This window comes from Labrus bergylta, chromosome 21 (genome assembly GCF_963930695.1).
Source record: "Labrus bergylta chromosome 21, fLabBer1.1, whole genome shotgun sequence".
In the NCBI taxonomy this organism is placed as follows: domain Eukaryota; kingdom Metazoa; phylum Chordata; class Actinopteri; order Labriformes; family Labridae; genus Labrus; species Labrus bergylta.
Window position 1 is genome coordinate 10,123,405 of NC_089215.1, and position 17,183 is coordinate 10,140,587.

A 17,183-nucleotide genomic window follows, 5' to 3' on the forward strand; every position below is an offset into this window, starting at 1 on the left:
ATTGAGCAGAAAACATTTATTGGTGTTTCATAGATTCGATGATACATTTTGTGGCAGCACATTTTACCTGGGTAGATGGAATAGCTATTTTGATGATACATGATAATCCTTCAGAGTTTTTCTATTTTCACGGGGATACTTGCATTTGTTATCTAATGTCAGATTATAAAAGAAAAGTTAAGACATTTGTCCTAACTTTTTAATTGTGCAATTCTTGAAGCACAGAAAAAGTATATTCTGGCAAGAGTCTCGCACAAAGCACTCGAAAGAGAAAAACACTCCATGTTGAATCACTTACAGAATATGATCCACTCAAAGAGCTAAAGTCACAAGATCAAGGTGAGAGAGTCAGTTCTTGCATAAAGTGAAAAAGAGATTATTTAAAAAGGTCAATAAATGAGTATGTAAACAGTTCAATGTGACTCTGTGGCGCATTATATTAGTGTTGACTCATCAGATGACTCGTCTATTGCCTGAATTACCTCAGAGATACAAGTAGGCTGATTCATCCTGTAAGTGTGTCTGTTTGGTGAATCATATCATATTTCTGATCAAAAAACAAAGCCTCTTCAGTCCATGGCACCCATTATCGTGTGAAGGTTCAAATCAACGCACAACTCAGCAGACATTTTGATTTTTGTATGGCCTGAGTTCAAGTCCCACATTTTGCTGTTTTTACCAAAGTTATTCTTCATCATTATTTCCAAATCCAAAATACTTCATTACTTCCAAATCCAAACTACTTCAGCCAATGAATATGTTATACAAGTCACTAAATTTGTAAACTAACCCCTGAAAAGCTCATTGTGTGGGACATTTCATTTCCTGCTGGCACACGGGAGTAAGTCCAGCTGGATGTTTTCCTCTTTCAGTACGCTCCATCCGCCTCATGCGCCTTTTGTTTGCAGTTAATCAAAATGGCATGCGTTGCTGGAGCGTTAGACGATAATGAAGCAGCTAAAGCTAATCAAAATGTTACAAAATTCTCCTTAGTCCATCTAAATATTCCACTTGGGACTAGATCCTTTATCTCACAGCTGGTAAAAAATAATCTGAACAATGTTGTATTGATCACAGCGCTGCTCTAAGCTACATAATACTTGAAGAGCACAGAGATGATTACATATTACAAATGTGTGAATAGCTTTGACAACAAGCCAAAGTTATTTGCTGTGTTCCATCTATTTAGTATTGGTCTAAATTTGAATCCGAAGGGTCCTTTTTCACCTCCTGTCTGCAAGAAAAAGGTATTATTCTGCACGGTGGCCGCCAAGGGCAACAGACCTGCAACGGACAAAAAAAAACATTTGAAATAACTAGCAGATAATTAAGAATATTAATTCAAAAGCAGCTGCAAGTATCAAAACAAATGCGTCGATTCAGTGTGAGTCCATCCAGGATCAGACAGCTAAGCGGTATTTCTGATCGGGCAGGATGCATGGAGCTATAATCATTTGGACTTTGAACACAGGTGGTTGGACACTTTAAAAAATATATATTTTTGAATTAACATCATTTTCTGAATATGTTTGTTTTCCCTAATGTATTACATGTCAGCTGTTGCAGGTGGCTTGCCCTTGTACGCCACTGGAGTTACACCTAGACTGTAAATATTGATGGATGAAGCCGGAGTGACGTCAGTTTCTGAAGCCAATGCATAGTGGTCGCCATATTAGAAATGCTGACTCTATCAAACTTTGGTCAGCCTACCCACAGTAAAAAAAAAAAAAAAGAGCTGCTTCTGTTAATACTTATAAGTAACTGCACATGCAATCAAAGTAGGCCTACTGTTGCCATTTGTTTTACTGAACAAACTCAATACAGTAGATCACTGTGCTCTTTGGCAGTTGATTACATTTATTTATATCTATATTTTATCTATATTTGAGTATATGAGTATACTTAGATGTCTTATTTACCGTGTGGACTCTGGGGAAAGTGTTTTTTGAAGGTAAAAATAGTTCTTCTTCTTTCGTGCAAGAGTGCATATATAGGCTTCTAGCTACCTTTGACTAATATAGGCCTACTAAATAAATGACAAATAATTCAACAGGATATTCCCACAATGAGTTGTGTGTTACGTTTGTTTAGAGACGTTTTCTGAACGACCATCCTGAGATCCGAGTGAATATGAAGATTTGCTGAGTAATTTCTTCATCGACAACCTGAAACAGTCACTTAAATGCAGTATCGTTATGAATGCAGTTCATAGGCTACTGCATCTGACGATATTGGCTCAGTCTCAAGCTCACTTCCACTGAGGAAACACTAGGGGGAATCAAAGAGCCACCAGCGATTACAAGATGGCTCTTACAGTTCAGTCTTATCCTTGAGATGGAGTATGATTAAGTATGCAATCGGAAATCGTTTAACAGTGTTGGTAATTAAATAGAAAGAAAGAAATACCTCCAAACGAAGAAAAAGGGGTTGAATACACGTTCACACTAGCAATGCGATACACAGAACAATAAAGAAAGAAAAAAAACAATTCCATTTCTAGCAACCTATCACCCTCTCTCTCTCTCTCACACACGCACACACGCACACAGTCACACACGCACGCACGCACACACACACACACACACACACACACAGTCCCACCCACCTTTCTGTAAGGGCAAATGTGCGGCAGTTCGTGTTCACTCTTGAAACAGTAGTCACTCCCACAGTACCGTGTTCCTGTCAGGAGGACAGTGCGCACTGTAGCTGCTGTTTATGTACACATCTTAACTGAATGGCGACACCTCAGTGGATCTGCCAAGGACGCATGCAGTCTTGCAGTGGAGTTATCTGAATACAGCTTTTTTTCTTTCTTTTTTTTAAAGGCAACTTTAAATTGGTTTATTTGATCTTTATGGATGAACAGTGGACTTCTGTGCGTAAAAGAGTGAGTCTAAATCATGCGGTGCGCAGAATCTCTGGTCACTTGCGATTCACTTACGGGAGAGAGGAGCATCTTCATCTTACAGGATGCGAGACGCGCGCTGATTCCTTTTGAATGGTTTTGGGAAGGGGGTGCCAAACTTGCGTAAAGAGCCGGATTCTGCACAAGTGGGCTAATTAGACTATAGGTGATTCATACAATGTCAGCCATACGGAGGAAATTCGGAGAGGACTACCAGGTGGTGAACACCAGCCAGGGCATTACTTTTTCCGCCCAGGTGAAGAAGAAAAGGCAGCGGTTCGTGGAGAAGAACGGCCGCTGCAACGTCCAGCACGGTAACCTTGGCGGGGAGACCAGCCGATACATCTCGGATCTCTTCACAACATTAGTTGATCTCAAGTGGCGCTGGAATCTACTTATCTTCATCCTCACTTACACAGTCGCGTGGCTGGTGATGGCTTTCATGTGGTGGGTGATCGCCTACATCCGCGGGGACCTGAGCAACAGCGGCCACGACTCGTCCTACACCCCGTGCGTCGCCAACGTGTACAACTTTCCCTCCGCGTTCCTGTTCTTTATCGAGACGGAGGCGACCATCGGCTACGGCTACCGCTACATCACCGAGAAGTGCCCCGAGGGTATCATCCTCTTCCTCTTCCAGTCGCTGCTGGGCTCCATCGTGGACGCCTTCCTCATCGGCTGCATGTTCATAAAGATGTCCCAGCCAAAGAAGCGCGCAGAGACGCTGATGTTCAGCCAGGACGCGGTGATTTCGCAGCGGGACGGGAAGTTGTGCCTCATGTTCCGCGTGGGGAACCTGCGGAACAGCCACATGGTGTCCGCACAGATCAGGTGCAAACTCATCAAGGTAGGACAACACATAAACGTAAAATTAAAAAAAATCACCACAAAAGTAGGCACACTTTTCCCCTTTCTATTTTCACCTGAAGTCTGTGAACGCCATTATCAACGTTGAGGCTAATTGGCAGTTACTTAATTTGTTCTGAAATAGCCCATTATGTTTTATGAGTGCTTTCCAAGTCATGCATTGAATTTCCATTCATCTCAAAAATTGATTGCACTCCCTGGGGGTCTCTACGATTTGCAGAGTCTATGGTTTTAGGGTTCCCATTTTCATTTGCCCCTGCAGCAACTTCCTTAGAGCTGAATTGGTCCTCAACACTTTTTCTTTTCTATCATCGCTGTTCCTTTTTTATCCGCAGTGTTTGTGTGTGTGTGTGTGTGCGCGTGTGTGTGTGTGTGTGTGTGTGTGTGTGTGTGTGTGTGTGTGTGTGTGTGTGTGTGTGTGTGTGTGTGTGTGTGTGTGTGTGTGTGTGTGTGTGTGTGTGTGTGTGTGTGTTTTCTGATATAGTCAGGGTCCTCCTCACAAACTGTCCCCCCTCAGTCAGCAGTATGGACGTCAGTGGGCTGTATATCTGTTCAGCCTGAGCTTCAGCTGTCTGCAGATGAGATGAATGGGCCTCCAGGGGACAGTTGGTGGGGAAAGTAGGCTTATTGACTATTAGATCAATTGAACCCATTCCTATACTTTGAGGAAGGCACTTGGGTAAGACTATTTTTTGAGGTCTTACTTGCAGAGAGATGAAACGCCACTAATCTGCAGCACTAAGAGCTGGCGGTGGTAGACTTTTGTATTTATAAAGTGTGTGCAAAATGGTTGCTCAAATAAGGACCTCAAATATGTATTAATCAAAGAAAACAAGTGCGGCAAATGAAAAATGCAGGAAAAGGGAGAAAAAAAACATTTAACAGTCTTTGCATATATATAAAGTTAGAGGGTTGATTCAGTCTGCATGTAATATATTTTTTTTTTATCTGAAGAAGCTTAGATGGTCCATAGCTGTGATTAGATTGTGATCGCTTCATTTTGTGCTCAAACAGTAATCACCATGCACCAAAAGTCCCTCACATATAAACACATTATTAGACAGTCGTGTGTCTAGCTTTCCTCCGGGTTGCAGTCATGGTTTATAAATGAAATCTACATTTCATCAGTCCAAACATTTGCAGATATCTAAAGAGCAGCGGTGCTTTGTTGTGACAGTGGGGAAGGTAGCTGTGCTTGTGTTGTCTCTGTGGAGCAGCATGCTGATCTTTAGTGACAGTGTACTTTCTGAACCTCGAGGGAGGGTCAATATAAAGCTCACAGAATGTTAACACTACTTTTAATGCATTGATATGGTTCATACTTTGTGTTGCACTTAACGCCTCGTCTACTCAGTCTGTTTAATTTTCTCCTGAGTACAGTAAAAAAAGAAACTGATATCAACTAAAGGAATAAAAGTCACTTAGGTTAACACATTAAAGGCCCTGATTTTATACCTTATTAACACTAATGCTCCAGCTCTTTCCAGGCGGAGCTTTAATTCATTCTATTATCAGTGACTCTCTAATTAACAGCCTGGAAAAGCAAAGAAAATATGGTGTGGTAATCACAATTACTCAACCCAGCATCACAGCACACATTCTGTATCATCTTCTACAGAGGCCTACAGTACATTGAGATTGGTTTCACATTCTGTAGAAGTTTTCCTATATTCACCGATGGGACATGCTGTCATATTTGACTTTGGCTTGATCTGTCTGCACGGTGAGTGTGCTAATAGTGATGTCATATATATATCAGACATCTTCCAAGTACCGTAGACTCTTTTCAGTGCACATGGTACCACGGCAGATTCATTATTAAATAATGACCGTGTACAGGATTTAGATTATGGTTTCTATTTAATCCCTTAAGGCCCAGAGGAAAAGTTTCAATCTTAAAGTTTGAGCAGATCACTTTCACAACCAGAAAACCAGAAGAAAAAAACTGCATAGACTGCTGCAGTACTATTGCAGAGTACATTCACTATAGAGTGATTTAGCTGCACTGAACCTGTCCTTACCTCCAAGGACGTTGTAAAAGAAAATGAATTTGCCTGTGTAATATAATCAAAACAAAATACACCACAGTGGTAATGTTTGAAGTGTTTTCACTCATCAGTTTTTTCATGTTTTCTTTTAGTTAAGCAGACCTTGGCCGTCTGCTTGGTCATTCTGGCAAATAATAAAAAATAATGATTAACTTGTTCTTAAAGCCACAACTCTAAATGTGCTGGTGGAAGGTCAGAGATGTGTGAGATTCTTAATGATCTGCTTTAAAGTTCCAGAGTAACGTGCACTCAATCGGTTCCTCAGGCCAAACAGTAAACAATGAAAACACACTTTTTCAGAGTTCACTTTTATCCAGGACAGTTTCATGGGTTTCATGGATTTTCTTGGACTTGTTTACTACAAAAGATTTAACGTTTTCCCTTACTTTAAGATCAACCTTTCTTCTTTTTCTGGATTTTAGATGAAATCTGTTATTCAAAGAGATGAAATCTGCAATGCAACGATCGAATGTCTCTTTTAAAGTTTGCTAAGTGACACAATGATGCTCACGAGTCCATAAAGCTACACTGCTGAGCTTCCAGACTTTACAGCGGGCTATTGTAGAGTAAATTGGCTCTACATCACCCTGTAGTACTATTCCTGCACTGTGGAAACAATGGCATGGCTTGTGTTCAGGTAACACACAGCTCAAGGTCACAGTGAGATGGGCTGCCCACAAAGCTGAGTGGAGAAATGAGACACGCTGAAGTAAATCCTGGTGATGGAGTTGTGTAAATGTACTTTGACATGGCAACTGAAACCCGGTGTCAGGGAGAGTCATGGGTTGTAAATTCTTATAGGACCTGGATACTGCAGGAAAAACAAGGTTGTTGTGCATATTTTGGTGCGATATAAAAAAAATCCCTTTTAACTTATTTTTGTCACTATTTTACAAAATGATCCAGGAGGAAGTGACATAGGAATGACTCACATCTACTGCTGTCTCATAACACCAACCGACTAGACAACAAAAGATCTGCAGGAGACTACTTTTTTTTGTTACAAGTCCTGTATATTATTTTTTTTAGCATTAAATTCAATCAGGTAAAGTGTTAGAATAAACGTCTGGCAGCTCAGCTTGCAGTCAGTAGAATGTCAGAAAGACACTCATAATTGACGGGATGCTTTATTCTTTTTTTTTATTATGCATGATCATTGGGCCTGTTGCTTTTTAGAAGAGGACTACAGTGGCTGGGAAGTACAAACCAAAAATTACAAAGTGTGAAACACTTTTGCAAAGTTTGAGACCAATTTACATTTTGGAAAACATTTTGACATTTTATAAAACAAATTTACAAAACGCGAAAAAACTTTTACGAGCGCTGATACAGATTTACAATCAGCAAAATCTTGTCGATTCCAGTGACCTGGAAGTGACTTAGTGAGCCGTCAGTTTTGTTTTGACAAACAGACTGCGTTGACGGTTCAGGTGTGTTCCGCAAAACAGACAAAACATCATTGGGTCAGCATTTACTCCTATAACACATTTCCCACAGTCATTGCGCTCAAAACAAACTTATTGACAGCTCACTCTGTCACTCCTGGGTCACTTCTGGCAATTGGTACATTCCCTTTTGGCCAAGATTCACTTCTGTGTCTAAAATGTAAATCTCTTTTGTTCTTTATGAAAGTGCTTTAGTCATTTTTTATATAAAATGTTTTCCAAAATGTAAATTTGTCTCAAGCTTTGCAAAAGTATTCCAAACTTTGTAATTTGGGTTTGAACTTCCCAGCCACTGTAGAGGACTACTCTAAAAAAACTTGGCTTCCAGGAAAAACCTTCTGAGTGATACAAGATAAAATATTTATAACAAGCTTAGCAAATAGGCTAGCAGCAATTGAGCTCTTAACAGTTTGAATGAGAGGGAAAGTACAGCTGCACTTCAACTTCTGTCCAAGAAAGATAATACAAGACTTGGGGATCCAAGGATCACTAAGCTGATCACCGACAACAATTTATGGCTTATATGACATTTCCATCTACAAATTTTACATCATTATTCCGTCGTAGGCTTCTGCATTTCTCTATAATGCATATTAATTCAAATGATAACTGTCCTTGAATACCCATTAATATTAATGCATCCTTCATTAATAAATCAAAAGAATGCAGTGGTATGTTCACTGACCCCTGAAGCGCTTTCAGAATATGATTTTTAAATTAAAGAACATGTTCTGGTATTCTAACCATGCGTGGAGAGCACTAAGCGACCATAAAGAAAACAGAATTAAACAGGAGCGATGTGGCAAGCAGGACCAAGCCAAAAGATGGAAGGAGAAGAGTGACAGCTTGTCAATGTAAGAATAGGCGGGTCTCAATAGTTTGTTCGGCAGCAGGATGAGTGATAAGGACTAGAAGTAGCAGAATGACAGGCATGGATGCTGGTTGTTAAAGGCGGATAGACAAGTCAGCACAACACTACACAACTGTTACTCAATCTGAAAGACAAGCAGGAAAAAGGGGAACACAAAGAGAAAAGACAAAAAGAAAGAAAGTTGTATGAGCTTTAATGATGTTGAGGGGAGATTTTGGAACAGCTGATAAAATGTTACAGGTGTTCAAAAACAACCTCTGGCAGCCATTTTCCCTTGACACAACTCTTACGATGGGAACCCTGAATCTGTTGAAATGTTGTAATGTTGAGTTCCAGGTCAGAAGTCGGGGATATCTGACACATTCTTAAGTACAGTTATAAGGACAATCAGCAACTGGGATTAAAATGGAAAGTAAGAATCTGGAAGGACAGTTAGCCATATGGTAGTTATAACAACATATTTGATAAATGATTAGCTTCTTTTTGACAACAGCTAATGTTCTCATCACTTCCTAGCTCAATTAGCCATATGCTTAAGTTTTGCCCTTCTATTGTGTTCTATGGTGTTATCATCACATTCAAAACTTTCCCAGCTTGAATTACCATTAGCTAAAAAGTAACGCCATACTTTCCATATCAGAGCAGTTGCAAACGATATTTTTTTTAATGTTATTGTATATTATCAAACAATAATGTTAGAATTCAATCACTCACCCTCGCTAAATTTTCCATTTTCTAGGTACTTAAACGTTTCTTATTGTATCAGTCAAACCTAATGTAAGCACATAACCACTTCTATCGAGCATTACCGTTAGCTAGAAGTCTAGTTGAAAATATAATGTTGCACATTCCTTATGTTTATACCATTTACTACAGCCCAAAGCGTTTGAGATCCAACCAAAGCATGATTAAAGAGGAAATCAGCTGCCTTGTGAATATGTCCAGCACAAAATTCAAAGGTTCCAGCTGGAACAATTGGACATATATACACATATACACTGGTACAAATTTGCACAAACGCACACTATTCACTATTCACTATTCTAAAGTTCCCTGGTAATAATTGTTTGCATCCCTCTCACATATGCTGTGCACAAACAGACATACAATATCAATGAGGAAGAAGCTTGTCACTAGGGATTGGGGCTGCTTTCACTTAACTTGACTCTCAGGTGGTTTGGTAATTTAAGCACTCTCTCTACATCAGGCCCCTTTCCAAAGCCCATTAATTTCCCCCCTTGTGGCTCGACTGTTTATGGATTGTGAAAGAACACACAAGTCTTTCACCTTGTTGGAACCTTTCACCATCAAGCAGTTTGCTCCTTCCTCGGCAGATGTATAATTTTCTGCAACACTATCGTGCAAGTCACAAACAAGTATCTGGGTAAATGGCAGCTTTCACTTTCATGACTAGAATGACATAGATATGATTTTTCAAGGAAATTGGCTTCCATTTCCAGCATATATTGTATGAGCTTTGCTGACTAATGGGACACCTGCATGCACCATCTCGGGGACAATTTTCACATTAAATGTGTCGGTGACATAAAAAAAAAATGAATTCATAAATATGGAAGGCTTTTTAGAATGATTGTACGCATTCCTCCAACCTGCAGGAGATGTGGCAAGCTTTTCCAGCAGAATAAATAAACAACACTAGCATAAGATCAATTGCAAAAGTACTACACTGAGTTTTGCCATTTTTCCAACATATGTCTGATAGATAAATGGGGATGAAGCAGGCAGATAGCTATATGAGATAAGACAGGAAAGGGTCTAGAGTGTGTCACTTTAGTGCACAACAGAAATATAAAATACGACTTTAAAAATAGATGTCAGACTTGATAGCACTCTCATAATTGTTCAATTTAAGGCTACGGCATACAACTGGTTGAGTTAGCATAGTATTGTACAGATAGCCTGACTCTGTCCAAAGACAACAAAATACTCTGTGTGTTAACAAATACACAATGTGGTAATTCCTTGGCTGGAAATGCGATTGAAGGTTAATTTTGTTACCTTTGGAAAAGCACTGCTAGCTTTCTGCGCTGTTTGCAGTATTTGTGCTAAGCTAACATAAATGGCTGCTGACTATAGCTTCATAATTTCTGTACAAACACAAGTTGTTTTAATTTTCTTACACTACTCACAGCAAGGAAGTATATTTTCCAAAGTTTAGAACTGTGATATAACCCTGAGCGGGGATACAGGCCAAAACCAGCCTTGCTGAAACAATGGGGCTGTGCTTTTAAGTTACAGACGAGACAACAAGTTGAACAGATTGTGTTAAACGACTTGACAGACAGCCAAGCAGTGCTCAATGGTTTTGAATACAACAGATTTTACAAATGCGGACATTTATCACAGAGGCAGCTGTATAACCACTAACAAGGTCAGAAGAACATTTTAACGGTAAAAGTCATCTACATTGAGTGTGTGCTTGCATGCAGGCTGTTACCGATGCAGTGTGCAGGTGGATGACATTGCAACAAATGTGATTAAATCTTTTTTTTAGGCTGAACAGAGTTCAGGAATATCTTTCACTTTGTGATTTTTCCGTCCAGACTGGCATTTTAGAGGACAGGACAGGGTCTTTCTACAACTGTCTTCATTTTCATTTTCCCAACAGCCTCATTTTGCCTTAATTTTTCTGTAAAACATCTTTCTAATTGAATTGGTTTGACTTCAGTTAGGAAATGGCCCCCTGTCTGAATATTTCATTAGTGCCATTCCCTGATACAGTTCAATGGGTGACACTTTCCCTCTCCAAGGCGCGCCAGGGATCTGTGGGCACAGACGTCTTCCTGTGAAATGTCACACCCTTCTGTCCTCAGCATCACTGTGAATACAAATGACAGTCTGTTTGCCATCTGTGGACTGGTGGCTCTTCACTCAAAGGGCCATAGAGGCCCCTCTGCATACAAGATGAGAGAGAGAAAAATATACTGGTTCAGAGTTAAGCTATAGCTAAATATTACTTAGTTTGAATTGTGTTTCTTTTGTCATCGTTTTTCTCTTGTTGATTGCAGAGATGATGGATTTTTTGTAGGGTTATTATCTTTAGCCTTCTGTGAGAAACAAACACATTTTCTTTATGAATAGTGTAAGAGGCTCTCAGTTGACAGGCAAAGAGGTTTTATAAGCTTATTGAGAGCCTTTGACCTAATCCCATGTTTTAATCTAACAGCTACAGGAGTACTTTATTTGACTGAGCTCGGTTTCCCTAGAGCAAAACAAGTGTTTTCTAATAATCTAATGATACTTGTCTACAAGGCCAGGCTGATACTCAGGACTTTTTAAGTAGCATGTTCTTATGTACAGGGATATATTTCTGTCTCAATGTTGCAGCATGATGATAAAGGAGCTGTAGAAGAAGTGAGATGCCTTTTTCTTTTTATATTTCCACAGACTTTACCGGTCATGTCTGCCTGTGAGAAAATAGAGAACAACATCAATGTCCTGAGAACAGCTTTTTAGTTTTGTTGCATCTCTTTGATGTATTGTTGTGAGATCTATTACTATGCACCAAAAAAAATGTCAAAATGTTCCTTTCCTTTGTATCCTTGTATCAAAAATCATCCCATGTCTCTGCCGAAAGGCGCAAGAACATATTTTCTTCCCTGGAGGCAAATAAATGTTTTTCAAATAAATATTCCGTCCTAAAAATGTCATCATAGATTTTTGGGGCAGAATCAGCCGCCCAATTTTTGTTTAAAAGAAAAACAACAGCAGGCAGGTCTGATCTAAAATAGCTGTGCATTAATATGTTCATTTTTGTAGTGTTATTGATGAGTAATCCTTAGATTGAAGACAAAAATGTGCATTTAATTGAGCATGATGCATGAAGTTGTGAACAACTACAAACACCTGCAATGTGCAGACCTTTTTCCCTTCCCACTCAAACTCCCACCCTAACATCACATGTCATGTGGAACGATGTCAAATCACAGATGAAAATTGCTTTAACAAAGTGATTTCATGGGACCCTTAACACAAAGTCTGTTACATTTCCATCAGAGCTGCCTGCAACAAAGCATGCAAACAAATACAGAAGTTGCAAAAATGGAAACATCCATCTGAGTGGAAGGTATTATCCAATAGAGAAAACATCTTAATTGTCCTTTGCTGTTGTTAGGCCTCATATACCTCATTGTTGACAGAACCAGGATTGCTTTTCCTCAGTTTCCGATCTCTTTGTTAAGATAAGCTAACTAGCTATCAGAGTCCACTGTAAAATAATATAATTTGTTGCATTCTAATAATTAAAAATGAAAACTTATAATGATATTGATTATCAAGATTTTGAAACTTGAAAACATTTTAAGCTCATAAAGACAGATAAATGTTTGTGTTTTTTTAATTTCAGGTCTTTATTTTAGTGGTATCCAAATTGAACTTTAATCATTCATCTGTTTAGATTACCATGTTGCTCCATCCAGTCACTGTTAACTTTCAAATATTGTTGGGTTTCATATCCCCTAGCTCCATTGAAATCACAAATAATGAAAAAAAGACTCCTAAATGTTCTGATCATTTGTGTTTCTAGTCACGGCAGACCCCGGAGGGTGAGTTCCTGCCCTTGGACCAGTGTGAGCTGGACGTGGGTTTTGGGACGGGGGCGGACCAGCTCTTCTTGGTGTCGCCTCTGACCATCTGCCACGAGATCAACAACAAGAGCCCGTTCTTCGATCTGTCACAGCGCTCCCTCAAGAACGAGGAGTTTGAGATCGTCGTCATTCTAGAGGGAATCGTTGAGACTACTGGTTAGATCAAGTTATATATCTTTTTTTTTTTTTTTTTTTTTTTTTTTTTATAAAAACTTTGAATGCACTTTCATTACCCTAATTACTTTTGGATCATCATTAAGTCTGAGACAGAGAGCATTTCTCAGTGATGCAAGATTAAAAATTGTAACAGAATGATTAATTTCATGTTCATTAATTATTCAATGGCATCAATGTTGTGTTTTTTTCTAATATATCTGTCTCCCTTTGAGTAATTCACAACTTTTCATTAGTTTGTTTGGCTCACTGTTCATTTTGATTTAACAGCTCACTTTCAAAAAATGTTCTTCACAATGTTACTGTATTGGTCTTTTTGCCAGTATTTGAACTATTTCACTACAATCCCATCTCTTCTCTCCATACTAGGAATGACATGTCAGGCGAGGACGTCTTACACCGAGGATGAAGTCTTGTGGGGCAACCGTTTCCTCCCAGTCATGTCACTGGAGGAGGGCTTTTTTAGAGTCGACTATTCCCAGTTCCACAACACATTTGAGGTCCCAACGCCACCACACAGCGTAAAAGAGCAGGAGGAGAAGTCTTCACTGACATCACCAAACCCTCTGCCTGTTGCACCCACGCCCTCGTCCCCTCTGTTGGGTAATGGTGGACGTGGAGGGCGAAGAGAAAGGCTCCTGTCGGCTGACTGCGCAGACCACATGGAGGACCAAGTCACCAGACGGCCCAGCAAACTACAACGCATGAGCTCCACTAGAGAGGAGCTCCTCTTGAGGGGGTATAAGACCGGGCCATCCTTGCCCGGGGGTAAGGCCTCAAGCACAGGAGATCTTCCGCTTAGTATTCAGAGGCTGAGGTCCAGCTCCATCCCAGCTGTGAGGCAAGGACAGCCAGAGGAGCAGGTCCAGCTGTTGTCCTTGGATGGAGAAGCAGAGGAGGGAGAGGTGGAGAAACACAGACTGCCAGCAGCATATAGCTCCATTGCTGCCCAGACCCCAAAGCCAGTCCAGATCCCATTGGTAGGGAGTCGGCCAGAGGACAACCTACCGGCCAAACTGCGCAGAATGAATGCTGACCGCTGACTTGTGCTGACTACCTTTAAGACTTGAAACATTTTGAAAACTGAATCAGGCTTAATGGGCATTGCATATAACTGAAAACTACTGTGATAATAGTTGAATTTTTGTCCTGCAGATTTTGACCAGTATTTTACCTTTACTTACGGGCTCTTTAATAAGTTGTCCAGTGCCACAAATAGAAGTACAACGCCAATAAGCCATCCATCCGCTCATACTGTGAGTCATCTTTTCATAAATCGCCATCTGTGCCCCTAACTGACTTCTCATACTTCTACCCTTGTGCTTGTTTATTTCACTTCTGTTCAGAGAGTTAAATCAAATACTTTAAAATCCCAACAAGCACCATTTTTATAGAAAACACAGACCTTTTTTGGACCATTTACTGAATCCTAACCCTTTCCCAAACTGCAATCTTCCAATTATTACTTAGCTACTGTACCTATGCACAGCAGGTCTGTCCCCATGTTGGATTTTCCACAGGCCTGAATTGGTTTCCAGGGAGCTTCATTAAGGTTAAAGACGCATCTTGACGCTACCTGATTTTTGGCCTCATTCATTTTTAAAGAGCCCATATTATGCCCTTTTTGGGGTTTGTATATTTAATCTATGTACCTACTAAAGTATGTTCACAATAGCTAAAGTTAAAAAAAAGTGTCTGTTTTCATGTGGTGCCGCTCCATGCACCGGCTCGCTTCTGACTCTCTCTCTAAGGCTCTGAAGTGCCCACATTCAGAGTCCCCACGTTTTTTCGAGGGGGGCTAGAACCGAGCGTTACATGCAGCTAATGCTACAGCTAACAGGAGAATGTAGGAGTCCTAAATCCGCGTTTCCGCGGACTTAGAATTTTTGCAAATAGATGTGCCTAAACATGCACAGGACACTTGGAAACACACACTAAAGAGCATATAAAACCAGATATCCATAATATGGGCCCTTTAAGGGAGACCTTTTTGAATTATGCTAATTGTCTGAGTCCATTGCATCAATAATGTTTATTTTTCAGTCTCTCCAGGATTTCGCTTATATATTGGGGGTGTTGTTACAACCTAAAATATATATTTTTTCTTTTTTAAATCAGGATATAAGTTGCAATCTTTTGAGGTATTTTGCTGCAAAAAAGTTTCATCTGGTGAGTTTTTAGTAATCTCTGGATCACAAAAGTATGTAAAAAATATATTTAATCTGGGGATAAGGATGTGCACTAGGGATGCATCGATGAATCAGTTTAACATCAGTATCAGCCAATATCGGCCCTGTTGACAGACACCGGCACATGGCCAAATAATGTAACATGAGAATGCCAGTAGCTGATGTTTATTTGTTGCGCCAAATCATTTTAATGCCGGCATCTAGCACACCTAACTAATGATTCAGATAAGATTTTTTTTAATGGGCAGAGGGGGTCCCCTCTTGAACAAACTCTGACTTGTTTTCATTGTCAAACATGAGAGAAAATGTTGGCATTGTGGAAGTCGACACCAAAAGAAGCCATGAAACAAACATGGGCAAGCTGCTAAATTGTTATTTCAAACATCTGTATCGGCATCGGCCCTGATTTTCCCAATCAGTGCGTATCTAATGTGCACCGGGAGGTACATTTCAAAGGACTACCAACGTGATGTGCTACGACATCACAGACCTCAGGGGATTCACATTTTGTATAACAAGGACGTGTTTGGTAATATACTTGTCAACCTGCTTAAGGGTGATTAGTAAAGTTTACAAAAAGGTAGTGGGGAATGGACAAAATGACAAGATCACACTTTATGCATGAGGATAGGTCAAAATTATAGTTATAAATAAAAAAGAGCATGTTAGTAAAGCAGTCAAACAGACTTACATGAAATAAAATGACACTTTTTCTCACTTTTCACACTTCAACCTATTAAGGAGCGTACTTTTCCTGTTGGACCTGTTTTGCCTCAGTCTTTTAGCACAATATTATGTACTGTCAGTAATCACAAGGTTTATATTTTAGCCCTATATCATCACTGTTGTGTTTAAGCAGAAAGAGGCATTTTGACAAATCAATGGAAGCATGGTTTTAGTAAACTAATGGAGGTAATGGTACCTGAATAGCTTGCCTATATGGTTTAGGGGTAGAAATGAGTTCAGAACCCACTGTTCATATATTTCTCAATTCATTTGGAATGGCTTATCTGCCTCTATCATCATTGTTAAGCAGATATGAAAAGTGCAATATGGAAGCTTGACAGTTTAAGCAACAATAAGAAAAGTGGTAGGGCTTAGCAAATGGTCAATCTGCCTGAAAACGGTTTGTTTTTTAAATCAGGAAATATAAATACACTTAACTCACTACTGTAGTGTTTGAATACTAATATGATTTGTATGTTTATTACTGTAAAATGTATCTACTTTTACCGCTTTGCACTGTGTTTGCATTTGCCCATTTTACACTGGGTGACAATATGTAATCATTCTTGACTTTTGAAGTACTTGGGACTTTCTCTCAAGAAGTGCTAATTATTGAATTGTAAAACAAAGACTTGGCAATGCAGGGATGCTGGCATCAGGAGACACATGTATTATTGTTTATATAAAAATAAAGTCAACGTTCATATCGCACTTGCTTAATAATAAATTATTTGAAATTACGAGTGTGTCTGTGAGTACATTTTCCTCTTCTCTAGAGAAATGCTGTATAACCTTTTTTCCTCTTCCTCTATAGAAATGCTATATAACCTTTTTTCTCTTGGACTCCAGTTGGGTTTTTTGCTGACTGTGTGAAACATTTTAACACTGTGAAGTATATCAACCTGCAAAACATTTCCCTTGCTCATGTGGAATCTGCTGTGGTGGTGAAACCGACTAGTATCAAATATTAAAGCCTTAAATGTGAATGTGCCTGGTTTCTCTCACAATTTAAGAAGGATAAGACTGCAGAGTAAAGTAAACTCCAGACAAAATCCTCTGGTGGAGATTAAAAAAACAGTGTAATGGGTTAATTTTCTCTACTTCTTCCTTTTGCCCTTTTGCATCAAACCCCTTCACGATTTCAAAGGTTGTAGCTTGATTAATTTAATCACCGTTAAGCTGACTAACCTCAATACGGCCTGGTCAGTGTCCCTTTGTTTTTTTCGTCCTGATAGTGGATAACAAGATGGAAGTCCTCTGGAGGAGGGCGATTTTCCAGACATTACACATCCGAGGATGTCCAGAGCTAATTAGTCATACTGCAAAGAATAGCACAAAACAGAAATTTGAT

The 17,183-nt window shown here is 39.6% G+C and overlaps 1 protein-coding gene across 1 annotated transcript; it reads left to right on the forward strand.

The window, feature by feature from the left end:
* Nucleotides 1-2,621: 2,621 nt before the first annotated feature.
* Nucleotides 2,622-16,572, forward strand: LOC109990575 (G protein-activated inward rectifier potassium channel 1). Its single transcript, XM_065949628.1, has 3 exons — nt 2,622-3,752; nt 12,683-12,899; nt 13,287-16,572. The coding sequence occupies exons 1-3, from the start codon at nt 3,084-3,086 to the stop codon at nt 13,958-13,960; spliced, it is 1,560 nt and encodes a 519-aa protein (XP_065805700.1). The 5' UTR covers nt 2,622-3,083; the 3' UTR covers nt 13,961-16,572.
* Nucleotides 16,573-17,183: the final 611 nt, after the last annotated feature.